General features: G+C 37.9%; 1 protein-coding gene across 1 annotated transcript in view; it reads left to right on the top strand.

The window, feature by feature from the left end:
- Positions 1-3,337: 3,337 nt before the first annotated feature.
- Positions 3,338-15,617, top strand: part of tmeff1a (transmembrane protein with EGF-like and two follistatin-like domains 1a) — an 88,313-nt gene continuing 76,033 nt past the window's right edge. Inside the window, exons 1-2 of the mRNA XM_088643940.1 lie at positions 3,338-3,608; positions 4,714-5,362. Coding sequence (XP_088500066.1) covers positions 5,200-5,362 — 163 coding nt within the window. The 5' untranslated portion in view covers positions 3,338-3,608; positions 4,714-5,199. The remainder of the gene's footprint in view (positions 3,609-4,713; positions 5,363-15,617) is intronic.

Raw genomic sequence — 15,617 nt, 5'->3', positions numbered from 1 at the left:
CTTTGTATTGGCTCTCCACATTATCAAGAATATGTAAATTATGTCAATATAAACATCTACACTATAAATCTTTTTCTTCAGTAGACTTCTCCAGTTCAGTGTTTCCCATTTTGTATGTAAAGCTTATGTTCTTGCTGCCTGCATGTAATATTCTGCACTTGTCTACACTAATCACCACCTGCTGGGTGTTTGCCCAGTTTTAACTTTCATCGAAATTCTTTTGAATTTAACTTTCTGTCTCTATAGTGTTTGCAACTCCTCTCATTAGGAGGAACAAGTCAAGGTTTATTCCATGCTGAAAAGAGAAGAAAAGAAGCACAATGTTTTGGGTGTGTAGCCTTCTTCAGGTATAATACAATGGTACTGTATTATCTGAAAACCTTATGTTTATCGTAGTTTTATAGAAGGGAAAAAAATCAAAAGGGATACTTCTCCTGTGAAGCTTTATAACTGTGAATTGCAAATAACGATAAACATTGCTGAATGGTAAAGTAAAAAAGTAAAAGTAAATGGGTGCATAAAATGACCAAAAACTTTTAAATCTAAAATCCTCAATTACTCTGCTTTTTATTCCCTCCTAGTTTAGAATAATCTATTGTTAATCACCTCATCTTTACTGGTTAAGTTCTCATAACTGTGTGGATGAGGACCATATGTGTTTTCCTCTGAAACTTATCAAACCCATCACTTTGCGAGTCCCACATTAACAGTGACACAAGTGCCTAGTACATCATAGGGGATGCTGTTGTACAGTGAACCAAAGGTACATTGGCCGGCACAACCCTGTCAGTGTGGAACTCCAGAAGGCTACTGACATATCCCAGAATCCAACTGGTGCACTAAATGAACAGGTTTGCTTGTTGAGCCAGTTGGGAGCTTCTAATGACCAGTTATAATAAACAAACACATACCCTTTTGAAGGTAACTCTTCTTCACATAAAATTTCAGAAACTAACACATTTCTGAAGAACACAGTTCTTCACTTTTCAGAAATGTCAGTTTGGCACAAATTATCTCGGGTACTTGATATGGTACCATATGTTATTCAGCAGTTATACAGCCTGCATAACTGTATGATTTCCAATTGACCAGATTAATGGATTGATGCATAAAGTGTCTTCTTCTGCTCCCAAACAAGGAGAAGATTTAATCTGAAGACTTTGTAGTGAACGTCCATATTCATTGCAAGGGCATTCGGTCAGCGCCACGTCAAGTAAAAAGATTGGCCAAGGAACACTCACACTGCAGGGACACTGTGGCAAAATGGTAGTGTGCATTTGGTTGTGTTAAAGAAATTACCTCAGTTTGGAAAATCAGATTTCCACCCCCCCATATTGATATAAATGGACAGGTCTGCCCAGACATCCTCTGAAGACACATACAGTTCTGTAGAGTTCTCTGCTAATGCAAACGTATGATGCCACACAACCTGATACCAACCTGAAACAGCAGCGGTAACAACCAGCACAAGGTTGGCAGCAGTCCTGAACTGAGTATGCCCACAGCACTTTCTTGATCCTTTATTATCCATCTTTTTATATACACTAAACGTGTACTAAAGACCCTTCTACCAAATAAATATTCCCATTATTATTCAAAGAATGAAAAAATATTACAGTTCTAACAAAATTATGCTGACAAAGCATTTCAGATTTTAGTATTAACTATCTTTTGAATGTAATATTAATCTCCATTTAATCTAATGTTCTTTTTTTGGTTTCTGCTTCCTTAATTCATCCCCATTAAAATGCTATTCTTATTCACATATTCACACTTTGCTCCCATGTCTGTCATTCCAGAGTACTGGGAATCAGAGGAAAAGGTCTAAAGGTATATCATCACCTTTTCATTCAAGCCTTTTCTGTTTACAAAAGTAATCAGCGTGGCCAGGAAAGAGTACAAAAATTGATTGGGTTGCCTTCTGTTAGAAGCCTAGTAGTAAACAGTGTGTTCTCTGAATTGGTACGGTAGGTGAACCATCCCTGCCAGATGTTGGTTTTCTGCCAGAGATAAAGACTGACCAGTTCAGTCCCTGGATACTTAAAGTCATAGCCTCCTACTTGAATGACTCACCTGCACTCAGAACCCGCTCTCTCCACTGCTGGAACATTTTCTTCTCAGCGTTCATAACACCAAACCTAGCATTGCACACATTTTTGCTATTATCATCATATTTTATGAAACGACTGCCTTGTCTCTGTGAACAGAAGTAGTGACGATAATGCAAAAGTGAGAAACAATACTGAGAATAGAAACAAATCTGCGGTAAGGTCTCTGAAATGTGCTACTACAAATGCTTATACTGTACTTAATATTACAGTTGCTTACACTGCAATGCATTATTGAATTGTGAAAAGGGAAGTTTTCTTGAAAGACATTGTGTTAATATGGTACCATTTTCATTTCCTGTCACTAAAAGAAGTTATAAGATAAGATCACTTTATTAGCCATATACAATTTCTTGCATTAGGAATTTGTCTTTTTGCATATCCCACCTTGCTCTCCATGCTTATTTTCTAGTTACAAGGGAAAAGGATACAGCTACAATTAAAAATTGTCATATGATGTGTTATTATAACAACATAAAGTGTACACTGGTTACTACACACTCAACATGAACTTTTAATAAAATATCTTATAACATTATTATATAATACCTCTACGCTGTATTTAGAAATACGTGAAACGGTGAGTGTAACATTGTTTCAATTATAGGTTGATGTGCAAGATATGATTAATGCCATGCATTAATTTGTCTAGACTTTGTGCTGACAGTGTTCTATGATGCAGGCAATAATACACCACACTCCCCAGTATATTATGTGCTATTACTTATTTTCTAGTAACAAGGGAAAAGGATACTGCAAAAATTAAAAATTGTCATATGATGTGTTATTTCACATTCGACATGAACTGTTAATAAAATATTTGACAACATTATAGAATTTACATTCATGGAGAAGTTTCCAATGAGGGAGAGCGTGTCTACTAGATGTGAGAGCCAAATAAGAACAAAAAAATAAAAAAGATCTGAACTAATCAATGAGAAAAAAAATAAAATCAGATGATATGTCTGAAATTTCAATTCTGTGTTTTGCAAGTTAGGCACTTCTGTCCTCTGAACTTTATAGACTACGATTGCAGACTGTTTCTCTATGTAAAAAATGATAGGAGGAAAACCGAGCCGGATATTCTAGACGGTGGTGCCCAAATACATTTATTATTATACTGTGACGTAATAGAGGGCCACGTTTCCATTTTTTTATCAATGGGAACTGAGCCAAGACAGGTAAACCCGGTTAAAGGTCGGCGATGACTACTGTATATTTCTGCAGCTTACGTGCAATTGTCCAGGCTACAAGTACAGCAACAGTTTTGAAGACAAAAGCTAGCGTTTTAATACTAAAACCAGGACAATAAGACGGCGCAAATTGTATAATATTAAGTTAAGTAGTAATTTTCGTTTCTCTCTTCTGGGCTCAATGAGTGATGCAGTCTGGGTTCACCTTCCTGGTACAGATAGTACTGTTGTACTTGCAGATGGATGCTGTAGCCCCATTGATCTAATCCACCCAGCTGTAGGAATGGAGACCGGCGTCTGCCTGCGGGTAGGCTCTACGGTGGACTGATTTACAGTATCATCCAGGCGGTGTCTAACGCCGAGGAAAGCTGCAGAATCCATGGACCGATGGGCCGCCGAGGCTTGAATGCAGAACGACCCATCTACATCATTGTTTACTATGCTAATCGTTCTTAACAGAATGTATTAGTTGTAAGTGCAAATTTGATTCAGAACAGGATGGAGTTTGTACACGGCTTGATGTACCTGTTTTACCTACGTTTTGTTATCCCATATCTGATATTGCCAGGATACTGTCGCTGATTTAGAAGACAACTGGGTGCAGCAGACCCCTAACTGTATAGTTACAGATTAACTCAACTAAAATATATTGGGTAGTCCCGGATTTATGTATTACGGAGATGTTTATTACGGTTTGCGACTGCTAGTACACGTTCTAACCAAAATCGTCCTCAAGGGCTGTACCCCTTTAATTTTACGCCTGAAGCGCACCACCAGATTTACAGTACATGCCGTCTATCACCCATTTGCCTTTAATTTCAAATATCATGGATTATTCTTTTCCTTTTAAGTTTTCCGATATATTTAATCAGCGGCCTAATAATAAATACCAATATAACCTGTATCTTTGGTTTGAACAGAATTTGGAATTCAAGCACTTTAACTTAGTAAAAGATTTTTTTAAAAATGAAATTTTCTACTCTTAATTTGAAAATGTGTGAAGCTATAAGCATTTTCACGACCGTAATCAACAGAACTATAATAAACACATTTCTACAGTTGGGTATTTTTTTTCTCCAGTCACATCGGTATTTGCTGTATTTTTGCGTGTTGTTTTTTCAAGCAAAAGCTATTTGAACTCCCTCAGTGTAACTGCTGTCTTGTATCATTGTTGGTGTCCTGTTACATTATTTGAAAGGAGACAGAGGTGAGTACCAGACCCCCTTCGCTATTGTATTGTACTGTTAGCCCGACCCCAGGCAAGGGAGGGGGGCTGGTACGGGCGGGGGGGTAACGTCACGTGACCCGCTCCCCCCTCAAGTCTCTTTGTTGTTGTTGCTGCAGCTGCTGCTGCTGTTTTCAGTCGGGGTGGCTTTTCCCCTTTTTAGTTATTGTTTTTTTTTTTAAACAAGGAGGAAAAGAGGGGAAAGGACCGCGGCGGTGGGACGGAGGTACCCGCAGGGAAGGAGCAGAAGAAAGGAGGAGAAAGAGAGCGAGATAGCGAGGGTGTGAAATCCGGGGACGGCAGAAGAAAAAAAAAGTGATAAAAATCCTGGAGCGTGTAGGAAGCTTCTGTGCGGAGGGCCGGAGGTGATGCTGTCGCTGCGATTACCACTCTGGGAAAAAATCCCTGCCGATACTGTTGAGAGAAGCTAACATCACTCATTAAATCTGGAGTAAAACGTGCGCAGGATATTCTTTCACAATACATGCATTCCTTCCCGAAGATCCTCGGGTGCCCGTTACCTTGCTCTGCCTCTTCTCTCACGCAGGCATCCTGTTCATTCATCCATTCATTTTGTTAATTATTTTTGGAATTCAACAAAGGGGGCAGGAAAAGAGTGATTGCTGGCATTCGGCGGCCTGCTTCAGCTGTCCATACGATACTCTTTTTCATCATGGTGGGAGGTTTGCACCCTGCTAGGTGGATCGGACCCTTGGCTTGCTATTACTTTTCACTTTTTTGTTTCCTGGCCATCGCTTCATTGCCAGGGACCCGTGCATCTTATCCCCAGGGCAGCGACTGCCAGTCTGGTAAAGGGAAAGGTGCCGACTGCACAGGTAAGGGTTGGTTTTACTGTGTGTGCACAACATGGCTTTGCTAGGCATGCGTGCGTGTGTGTGTTTGTATCCGAGTGTGTAGGTATATTGATAATACGTGTCTGTTCTTCATTGTGGTCAGGGGAGCTGTGCTGAGAGAGGAAAAAAAAAACAGCTTGATACACGCTCTCCGGTTTCAGATACCTACTGCTCCTACTCTACGAATCTTTTCGCACGCTGGCAGACAAAGAACGCGACCTTAGCGAAATAGCAATTTAAGAGAAATTGTTATAGTCACGGTGTCGTGGGAGCTTTGTGTCTCCTCGCTTTGTAAAAAGTTGAACAAAGCGTTCGTTTTTTTATTTATTCTTTCAGTGTTTGCCTTTCAAGTAGAGAACAGTTTTCAAAAGCGTTACTGAGGCGATTCAAGATACCGTACAGATTGTGCGGAGCAGGTGCGCGATGAAAGAATTGCTCGGAGAATTGAACCCCACCCTATGACAGTCCGGGTCCCTTTCTCAACCCCCTCCTCTCCGGTTCTACAGATACAAGACCTAGCTCCCCCATGCATTTCACGTGACCTTTACTTATTAAAATTTATAGGAAAGAGACTGTCTCCTTCAGCATTCAGATTGTTTTTTCCCCAAAGGTAAAGAGCATTTATTCCCCCCAGCATTCGTTAGGCAGGTCCTCATTTTTTAGGTGCTGATCTGTAATTTATACGAAGCATTCAGATCTTTACCCCGGTGTCGCACATGCTCATGTTGCTGAACTGCTCAAATACTGAGGGGAAAGAAATTGGTTAGTAAATTAAACACCAGGGTAGGTAATCTTCTAAGACGTCTACTGGGTGCAAACATCTGCCTTTATTTAGTACCCCTGTTTTTGTTGCCACTTCCAATATTGTTAAAAAAATAAGACACTTGTGTCTTTTGGCGTATCGAGCGACTCTGGCTTTGTTTTAGTGCATGTATTTCTTCAGAATTAAAGCCGCAACTGCAGTTTAACGAACTGTATGTCGGCTAACAAATTAAAACAATAAATTAATTCCACTCCTCCAAGGTGTCTTGCGTTCTTTAGGGTCGTGTGGAGAAGACAAAAACTGGTTAAATTTAAAGATGTAGTAATGCATCACTTGCGTGCCTTATTTTCACAAATAGAACTGTTAGATTTTCACATTATTTGGTCGTTGCTAATTTGATATCTAAAGACTTGTGCAAGCTTCGAGTCACGGAAAAGGTGTAATTTGCAACATTATGCTAACATTTTTAATAACACTGAAAAGTCTTGTTGTTTCTCCTGAAAATAATGAAAGCAAGTCCAAATCATGCATTAAAAATCACATCGTGTCTTGTGCAACGCAGCAGACTGCATATATACTGTAGTTACCTTTATTATTACTACATCTTGATTCCTAGCCATAAGGACTTTTAATCAGGTTTCTTCCTAGTTTCTGCCAGTATTATTTTTGCATAGGTAAGGGAAATCAAAATGGTTCCTTGGCTTACACAGTATTTAATATATCCGTATGAATTTAAATTTCGGGCTTAGAGTAAACCTCATAAAAAGAATACAAGTTTGAAACTTTAATAGTTGAATTTATTTCTATTGGAATACAGTAAAAAAGTACGGGACTCTCCTTCGTCTTCATTTTAAACACCTCCTGTGCTTCATAATCACGATATTATACATTGTGGGGGGGGAAAAAAAACAGAAAAACATGTTTTAATGCGTAAATCTTAAACATTTAAAAAAGAATATTTGTTGGTTCTGTTAATGGTGTCCACGAGGCTCATATTTTACGTTGAGTTTTTATTCCTCGGTACAAGCAAACAGACATGTCTCGGTGATTTAAGATTTAATGAAAAGTACTGTAGGTGAAAAGTTGATCGTCTCAGCGCATCCTAGAATGAACTTGTCAGAACCCATCAGTTTCCCGTGACAGGCAACTGTGATGACAGTCCTAAGATTATAAAGCATGAATCAAGGAACATGAGCGCTGAGTTACCCTTTCACCCCTAAGTGAGCAGCCGCTCTATTGCAGACTGTTATCCACCTCATAGTACAATGCCAAGAGCCCTTCAGATTCTAGTGCAGTCCAGACCCAGGTTTTCAATTGAGAAAAAGATCTAATACATCAAATCCAAAATGCATCAAAGTGTGTGATGTTCGTTATCTGTAGATACCATGCATGTCCTAAGCTTACCATCATTTTCTATACTAACCTATAAACTGCAAACAAATGTGTGCTGGTTAAAATAAGTACAAAATAAACAGGGACCTTGGTGCTGTATATGTAGTGTCCCTGCTGCCGTGTAAAGTACTGTACATATACGAAGATTCTGCTGTCGTGCTGCAGAAACCTGAGCAGAAAGTTTAACTTGGGCTATATTTTCTTTCAGTACAATGGAGCTAAGTCTGTTTCTTATGCGGGTTGTTGATTTTGGCTTTCTAGAAGAATGGTTAAGTGTGCCAAACTAGGAAAAACTCCTATAATGGAGTTTTAATGACATTTCCATTCTTGTCTTCCATTTTATTTATCATTCTACTTGCATTACGTTACATCTTTTTTCCCACATGAGACATACATATGACTACTTTAATTTCAAATAAAAAGCTGTATGAAATTGAAACTTAATACTTTTAAATTAAACATTTGGGCTATAATGTATACACTGTTTGCTTTATTTTCTGAGAACGGCATGGTCCCAGAATTGTGTTGTTTTGCTTATAAACCTTTTCTGTTTTGAGATGAGAGCCAGCTTTGCATCAATATTAAGGCTTGTGACTTGTAATTGTGTCATTCTATACCCATTCATTAGCAACACTTGTTTCTGAAATAGCTTGAGAGTGTTCTGTCTCGGTCAAGCTATTCAATACTGAACTACAAAGTGTATGCTTCTAGACTAATCTATTGTGCTACTTCAAGATTGCAGTAAACCCTCCAATTTCAATAAAAAGCTATTGGACTCCAAAAAGGATGACATCTCCAGAAATAGGCTTCACATACTGAGAAATATTAAAAATGCTACACCAGTAGCATTTCTTGTCTTGAATGCCTCTTGGCATATATATAAGTGTGAAGCTAACACAGGTGCTAGATGTTTTTAGATGTACATGACCAGATTCACTCTGGCTCCTACAGTATGCTAATGAATCCAAGCGATGTAGGCAGAAGCACTTTTTTAGGATGCTCTTGGTACAGAGAATTGTAGGCATTTTTAGAAAGGGATGGGTATTTACAGTTTTTGGTTAATTTTAATGTTCCTTAAAGCACTTTTTGTCAGTGCGCTACAGTTCCTAGGTTCAAAATTTATTCTAGATCATTGCTTTTAAATGTGGAGGTTCTCATGTCCCTGCCCACACATGACACCTCTTTTCACTTATCAATGATGATAAAACACCCCTGGTTCTGGAATGAAGACAGAAAACGAAGACAGAAATGCTTCTCTGGTGTAGTGAAAGAACAATTGTACCCAGTGTACACAAAGTGTTATTATAGGTGTGTTTGTGAGGGAGGGGGTATCATTGAGCCAGCCGTCTTAACAAAGTTAAGAAAAAGTGAACATTCACAAAACACCCACCCCAGCCAAGAAAGCAACGCAAAATTGGGAATTTTGTAATGCTCCCACGTAAAGGCTTTGCAGCTGACAGGGGAAGTCTCGAAAGACCACCTAATGTGAAAACCCAACTGCTAAGGAGCAAAGCAAAGCTGCAAGTCAATGGATTTTCTGAACCATACACAGCAAAGTAGAAGACAAGTGTTGCTATGGCAGGTCAAGGATTGCTGTTCCCATTATTGTCATTTATAACAATGTACAGCTATTCTGTTTTTTCTGCTGTGCTCAAGGACTGTTGCATTGCAACATTTTCACAACAAATAATAAGGAAACCACTGCCTAGTAATTGCAACATGATGCTGCTTTTTATTTGTAGATTTGGGTCAGAAAACCAATATATTGCAAGAAGGTCTCTAAAGAAAAAGGAGCTGTTTAAAAGATACTGTAAATGATTTCTAATAGAAGAGACTATTCTTTTTTATTTTACAGAAATAGGTACCATATGTACAGAATACAGTTAGGTGTAAGTGCTGCAGTAACTAATTAGAATGAGTTACTATTGTTGTTAGCATATAGTATGTTTGTGGATTTGTAGAATTCATTGAATGTGTTGTTGAGATAACTCATTTCCAAAGTTGACATGAGGAGGGTGGTTAGCCCTTAGAAACGAATACAAATGCTTTTTTTCAAAATCCATAAGACAGTAATTGGTGATCTCTGAAGCAATCCAAGTTTCTGCTTTAAGTCGAGGCCCAGTACAGTATGTGGCAGTTTTACCAAAACAAGTGCTGTATTGCTTTGTACTTCAGATAATACATTGGACCTAGATGTGGTCTTTAAAAATCTCATTGCAGTGTTTATAGTAGTGTTTACCCCAGTGTCCTTGCTAAAATCTGGTTTAGACTTGCATAGTCTGGCCTGCCAAAAGTTCTCCCATATTACAGTTAGTGATGAGATTTTTCACTTCTCTACCTGATCAGCTGTGTAGTGAGACTGCTGGTGCACAGTGGCTGCTGTGCTGCACCTAGACGGGTACTGAATTTTCACCTTGTAAGTAAATTTTTTCTGAACCTTTAGGATCCTACATCAGTAATTTTTTTTAGTAGTAGTACTGGTGTTTAGATGTGGGTATAATCCATGATGTGGGAAATAGGTGTAGATCTTAAATAAGTGAATAATTGGAGAAGTAATCTTGGATTAAATTTGTTATAAATTAGCCTTAATATTTTTTATTGCTAATAACATAACATTTCTTAGTTTCTACTTCAGTTTCATTCAGACTCTTTATTGATGTGGCAGCTGGAGGTCCTGTTCAGTTTCTATCTTAAGTGTTGCTACCATTGTTATATTGTATTGTTGCCTTTTTGCTAAATATCTGTATCCGTAGGAGGGCTGTCCTATTAGGACATACTTTACAAAAAAACAGACCACTTTATTTTAAAGATAAAAAGTAAATGCAACAAGAAGCAACTAGGAAAAAAAGATTTGCTCTATACATTTTAACTGGCCTGAAAGATTCAAAACCATAAGCGATTGATGTCTTCATGAAGTCTCAAATATAGTAAAAACATTTTTGTAGTGACAGATTTTTCAGTACCATCTTTGGATTTTTATGTTGTGTAATTGTGGAGGTGCTTCTTTAAACAAAGATGTAAGGAGGTTTTCCTCTAGAGTTTTAGCATTGCTGTAAGATCTCCTTGGTGTGCATTAGGACAATGTCTGTGCAGCTTGTCTTATCAAAATAGAACACACAATCCACTGGAGATGTGCGTTATCCCCAAAGGAATGCTTGCAATATAAGCAGAATGACATTATGTTTAAACTATGGAGTTAAGGCTCCCTTTTTTGCTGGTGAATAATCTCATTGTTGGAAACCATCTGGAGTTCTCTGGTATGTTTCAGAATTGTGCACAAGAAGTCACTACAGTGTCTATTATTTTACATTTGTCCAGCAAGATAAAATATTGTGTTTGTTGTGCTCAAGTAACAAAGACCTTATCCACAAATAAGACTGTGCTTGGGGGCTGGTCATATCTGTATATCATATCTTGTCTTTTGCTTTGCTTTCTGAGATTTTTTTTTTCTGCTTTTCAGTAATTTTTATTAATTCCTTACACTTACTGTATATAGCATTTTTCTGGACACTCCACTCAAAGTGCTTTACAGGTAATGGGGACTCCCCCCCACCACAACCACCAATGTGCAGCATCCACCTGGATGTTGCGACAGCAGCCATAGTGCGCCAGTACACTCCCCACACACCAGCTATTAGTAGGGAGGAGAGCAGAGTGATGAAGCCAATTCATAGATGGGGATTATAAGGAGGCCATGATTGGTAAGGGCCAATAGGAAATTTGGCCAGGATGCTGGGGTAACAACCCTGCTCTTTTCGCAAAACACCCTGGGATTTTTAATGACCACAGAGAGTCAGAACCTCGGTTTTATGTCTCATCCAAAGGATGGCACCTTTTTACAGTATAGTGTCCCCGTCACTATATAGGGGCATTAGGACCCACATAAACCGCAAGGTGAGTTTCCCCTGCTGGCCTATCAACCCCCTTCAATATAAATGTCATTACACTTTAGAGTCTTTAAAAGCCCATTTTAACTGCTTCTGTTTGAGCCGGAATATTCTTGTCTTGTCACTGCTTCTCCAATTGTTCTGTTAGGCTATGTCTCTTATTGTCCCTCAGTCTGTCATTGACTGTAGGAGCCCCAAGCGCAACCTCAGCAGGGTCTTTCCATTTCGATCCAGTGTTCATTAGAGCTTTCACATTTACCAATATTTGTCAATGAGTCTACTAACTGCAGTAACCTCAACGCTGCCGTTTACCCATAGAGACTAATCAATTTTGGCAAATTTGCAAAGAAGCACAATCTGGGGACCAATTCAGACTGAGAAAGTAAACCCAGCATTTGGACTCTCTAATGAGGCTGCATGTTACTAAAATGATTCCACTATCCTAGACAGAAAGCCAAACTGACTGTACATAAATTAGGTGTTTATGGTAGTAGCATCATACACTCTTCATGCAATTAAACAGCGCAATTTCTTGTTCTCTCCAAAAGCAATTCAAAATTTTTAGTGAGTAATTAAAAACCATTGGGGATGTTTTTGTTTTTTTAAATTAATGTTCACACTAATTTAATCCTCTTACCTGACCTACCCCGAGGTTGTGTACATGCTAACAACCCGTTTGATGCTGTTTTGAAAAACAGTAATTAAGTGTTTGTGAAAGAGCCCATTTCGAATAGTATTGGCAAACAGCATAATTACAATAAAGTCAGAACATAAAAGTATTCATTGGAATAATTCAGCCTGGCAAGCATGTCTTAACATTTCCGTGTGCTTACAGATGTTTGTGCCCTGTGTAAACAGAACAGGAAGCCAGGGAATGAAGGTTTATTGATTGTAACTGCCGTGGATCCTGCCTGAATGAAATCACACTGGCGAATGAAAAAGTGACAGAATTTCTAGTGTCATTGCCTGTAGGTGTGTGTGCAGCAACTCCATTTTCCTAGCCTTTTTTGTGCCAGTGACCATATGTGTAACTGGCTTATGTTTTGAACAGAACAGAAGCACTTCTGAGGTTTGCGAAGCATTTTGATCAGTCTTGATTAGTTGGTAGTGGTGACCTTGAAGTCAGAGTTAAGCTTAGCAGTCTTCAGGCTACTACAGTTGTTGATGATGTTTCACCATGTTTCAAATCGTTTTTTGGGCTGGTATCCCAGAAGATGATCTGGGAAGCTTTATCGAGAAAGTACGTGAGACTGCCAGTTTGGTTTGCTCAGACCCATATCTTATTACTCAATTCTGAAAAAAATTTCCAAGGGATAACAAACTTTAGAGATGATTGGCTAATCCATTTCCTAACGGAAACAGTTTGAAATCTGTACTATGAAAAAACTCTTATATCCTCTTAAGGCTTCTGTGTGATGGCATGGAAGCATAATAATATTAGAAGCTCCCCTTGATTGTGTGTTGCATAAAAGAAGTTCAGTAGGGTGTGCATGGCACCAGAAACCTGTGGTGAAAACATGCCAGCCTGCTAAATCCCTCCATTTACTGCTAGAACAAAGCTTCTCAATGGGAAGCATTAAGCTTTGCATCTAAAGAGGCTCTCATCTGAGGCTCTGTGATTCTTAAAGCAATCTTCAACTTTAACTTTAACGACTGTTAATAATTGCCGACAGAGCTTGTACGTACTTACAGGCTCAGTTGTTTTGTACATTGTCATTAATAATTATCTTATTAGTTTCCTAAATATAGACAGAGATCACTGTTGCCTAGAAATTTCCTTTATAGTCATTATAATGATGCTAGTTATAAATGTAATAACGTCATAATTCAGTTGTCAGCTGTCAGCAGTAGACTTTTGACAATGAATGGCAGTGCATACAAAATTCATTTAGTCACTGCCTTGCAGTTTAATACCTGATAATGAAAAAGTTAGTTGGGAGGATAATATAGTCTGATTGTGATTCTGAAAAATCTACTGTCAATTTATTTAATTTAAAAGCATTCTAAATGTCAGAATAATTACAGAATTCTGAAAAGTGCAGCCTTACACTTTTGCATTGCATAGTTGTTTTCAACAAATATTTCTGAGATAGGTTATAAATAAGAAGAGGTCTTTCTAGCCTGTTAGCACTTGATTGAGCTGAAGATCTCATAAAGCTGTTTCTTGAAACGAGCCTGGACATAGACTTTGACAACATGGCTATGCAGCCTTAAACCAACTTTTTGCATAAAGAAGCACCTCATATTTTTGGTTTTAAATGTATTTTCACTTCTGTCCACATGTGGCCTCTGGTTTGTTTTCCACTTTTAATCTTGAAGTCCATTGGGTTGACTTTTTCAATGCCTTTAAGGATTTTGAATATTTAGATCAGTTTCCTTGTAGTCTTTTCAAGATCAAGACTATAAAGATTAGTTTCTTTTAGCCTGTCAAGATTCTCGGAATGCATGTTGTTGTGCCTACTTTTCTGGACTGGTTTTTATACTTCTATTGTAACATCGTGACCAAAATTGTACACTGTATATTCATGGCAATCAGCAAATGCTTAGTTCTTTATGACTCCCATGTGTGAAACAGATGGAGCCTTCATTTTAACTAAGAATGAGGAGTGAGAAGTCTCAATTTTCTAGTGATTACATTCCCTGTAGTAGTAGTATTTTTCACTTAACCAAAAAATTGCTAATCCTGTGTTACTGGTTACACCTTGGTTAAATGCAATAAAAATTAAATGGCACTGCTATCATTTTGCTTTCCAATCTCTGTATAGAACCTTTTTACCCATTAACAACAGCAGACAGTAAAGGTCAGCGTTTTAAAATGTGAATGCACGAATGGAAAAGCTTTTAATAGAAAAAAAGAGATAAAAATGTAGAAGACTAAAGGGAAGAGAGAAGGGAAGATCCCATAGGGGATTTTTTTATTTCTAAATATAAACGTTTTCAAGAAGAGTTTACAGTGGTGGCAGAATTGTCAATTGTGTGGATGCATAATTTTTTGTTGTGTGAATTCAGTACGAAGTAAAGAAAGCAGGTTTTAAGAAGGGAATTAAAGGAAAATTGTACAGACAATTTGATTGAATCATCTTGATTGAATATAGACTACATGTTATTTAGAAGAAATCTGAATGAGAAATAAAAGTGACACAACAGTGAGGCGTTCATTCTACCTCATTGATTTGAGTGCCAGTATAGCAGCTTATTGATCCAAGAACTTCATCCCACTGCTTCCTCAGCGATCACAGTGAATCAGCCTCCACAGCATGATTTTGTAGTTCATGCTTATACTTTGTTTACAGTGATTGCAGCAGATGTCTGTCTGGGTGATATCATTCACATATCTAAAATATTTTTGGGGAAAATGTAACTGCAGTGATACAGTACATATCGGTAAAAGTGCTGTAATGTTTGTAAAGAAACTTAACAGATGTGATGAATACAAGAGACAGAATTGTGTAGAATGTGTTTTAAGTTCCCAGCGAAGACAAACAATGAACAGTGAGAATAGATGAAACGTTTACCATCATTTAGCATCTTGAAGGTTAACTTTTCTGCTGTGATAAAATTGAGGCAATTACTGAGCTCAGTTACTTTGCATGTTGTCTACTTCGCATAATTATACTGTCTACGATTCGGCGCTTAGTTATTTTCTTTACTTTTATTAACAATGTGCAGAAATGTATCATTGCAATTCAAAAGATCTAAGAGTAATGATTTATACACAAACAGTGCATGCTTAATAGCGGTTTCAGCATAGATTTACATACCATTTGTGCAGGTACTTCATGTATGAATAGGATAGAAAACAATGACTTTCCAAATACTGTTATAATGTACTGTAAGCCAGGTGCACACTTACTTTCATAAATTAATAACTGCACATCTGCTTGGTAGAAATCAGGGCCATTTCTGAAAATACTGAAACCATCCCTAAGCAGAAAATACAAATAAATGCTTAATACATGTTGTAATTAAACTAAGTGTATTGGTGAAAATAATTTAAGTGATAAGATTTTTAAAAATATATACATTGACTAATGTCAATTAGTCTATATATTATAAATAATCCTGCCTGGCATGCTGCCCTTACCCCTTTCCTACTGAGGTCCACAACAACTGTTCTGGCCAGGAGATGCCAGATAAGCCATCTGACTCTAATGACATTAGTGCTCAGCCAGCCAGTCTCCTTATCAGTTGATAC

The sequence above is a fragment of the Lepisosteus platostomus genome, chromosome 8 (assembly GCF_059453375.1).
Source record: "Lepisosteus platostomus isolate fLepPlt1 chromosome 8, fLepPlt1.hap1, whole genome shotgun sequence".
In the NCBI taxonomy this organism is placed as follows: domain Eukaryota; kingdom Metazoa; phylum Chordata; class Actinopteri; order Semionotiformes; family Lepisosteidae; genus Lepisosteus; species Lepisosteus platostomus.
Note: the sequence above shows the minus strand (reverse complement) of the source record. Positions and strands in the feature narration are given on the sequence as shown.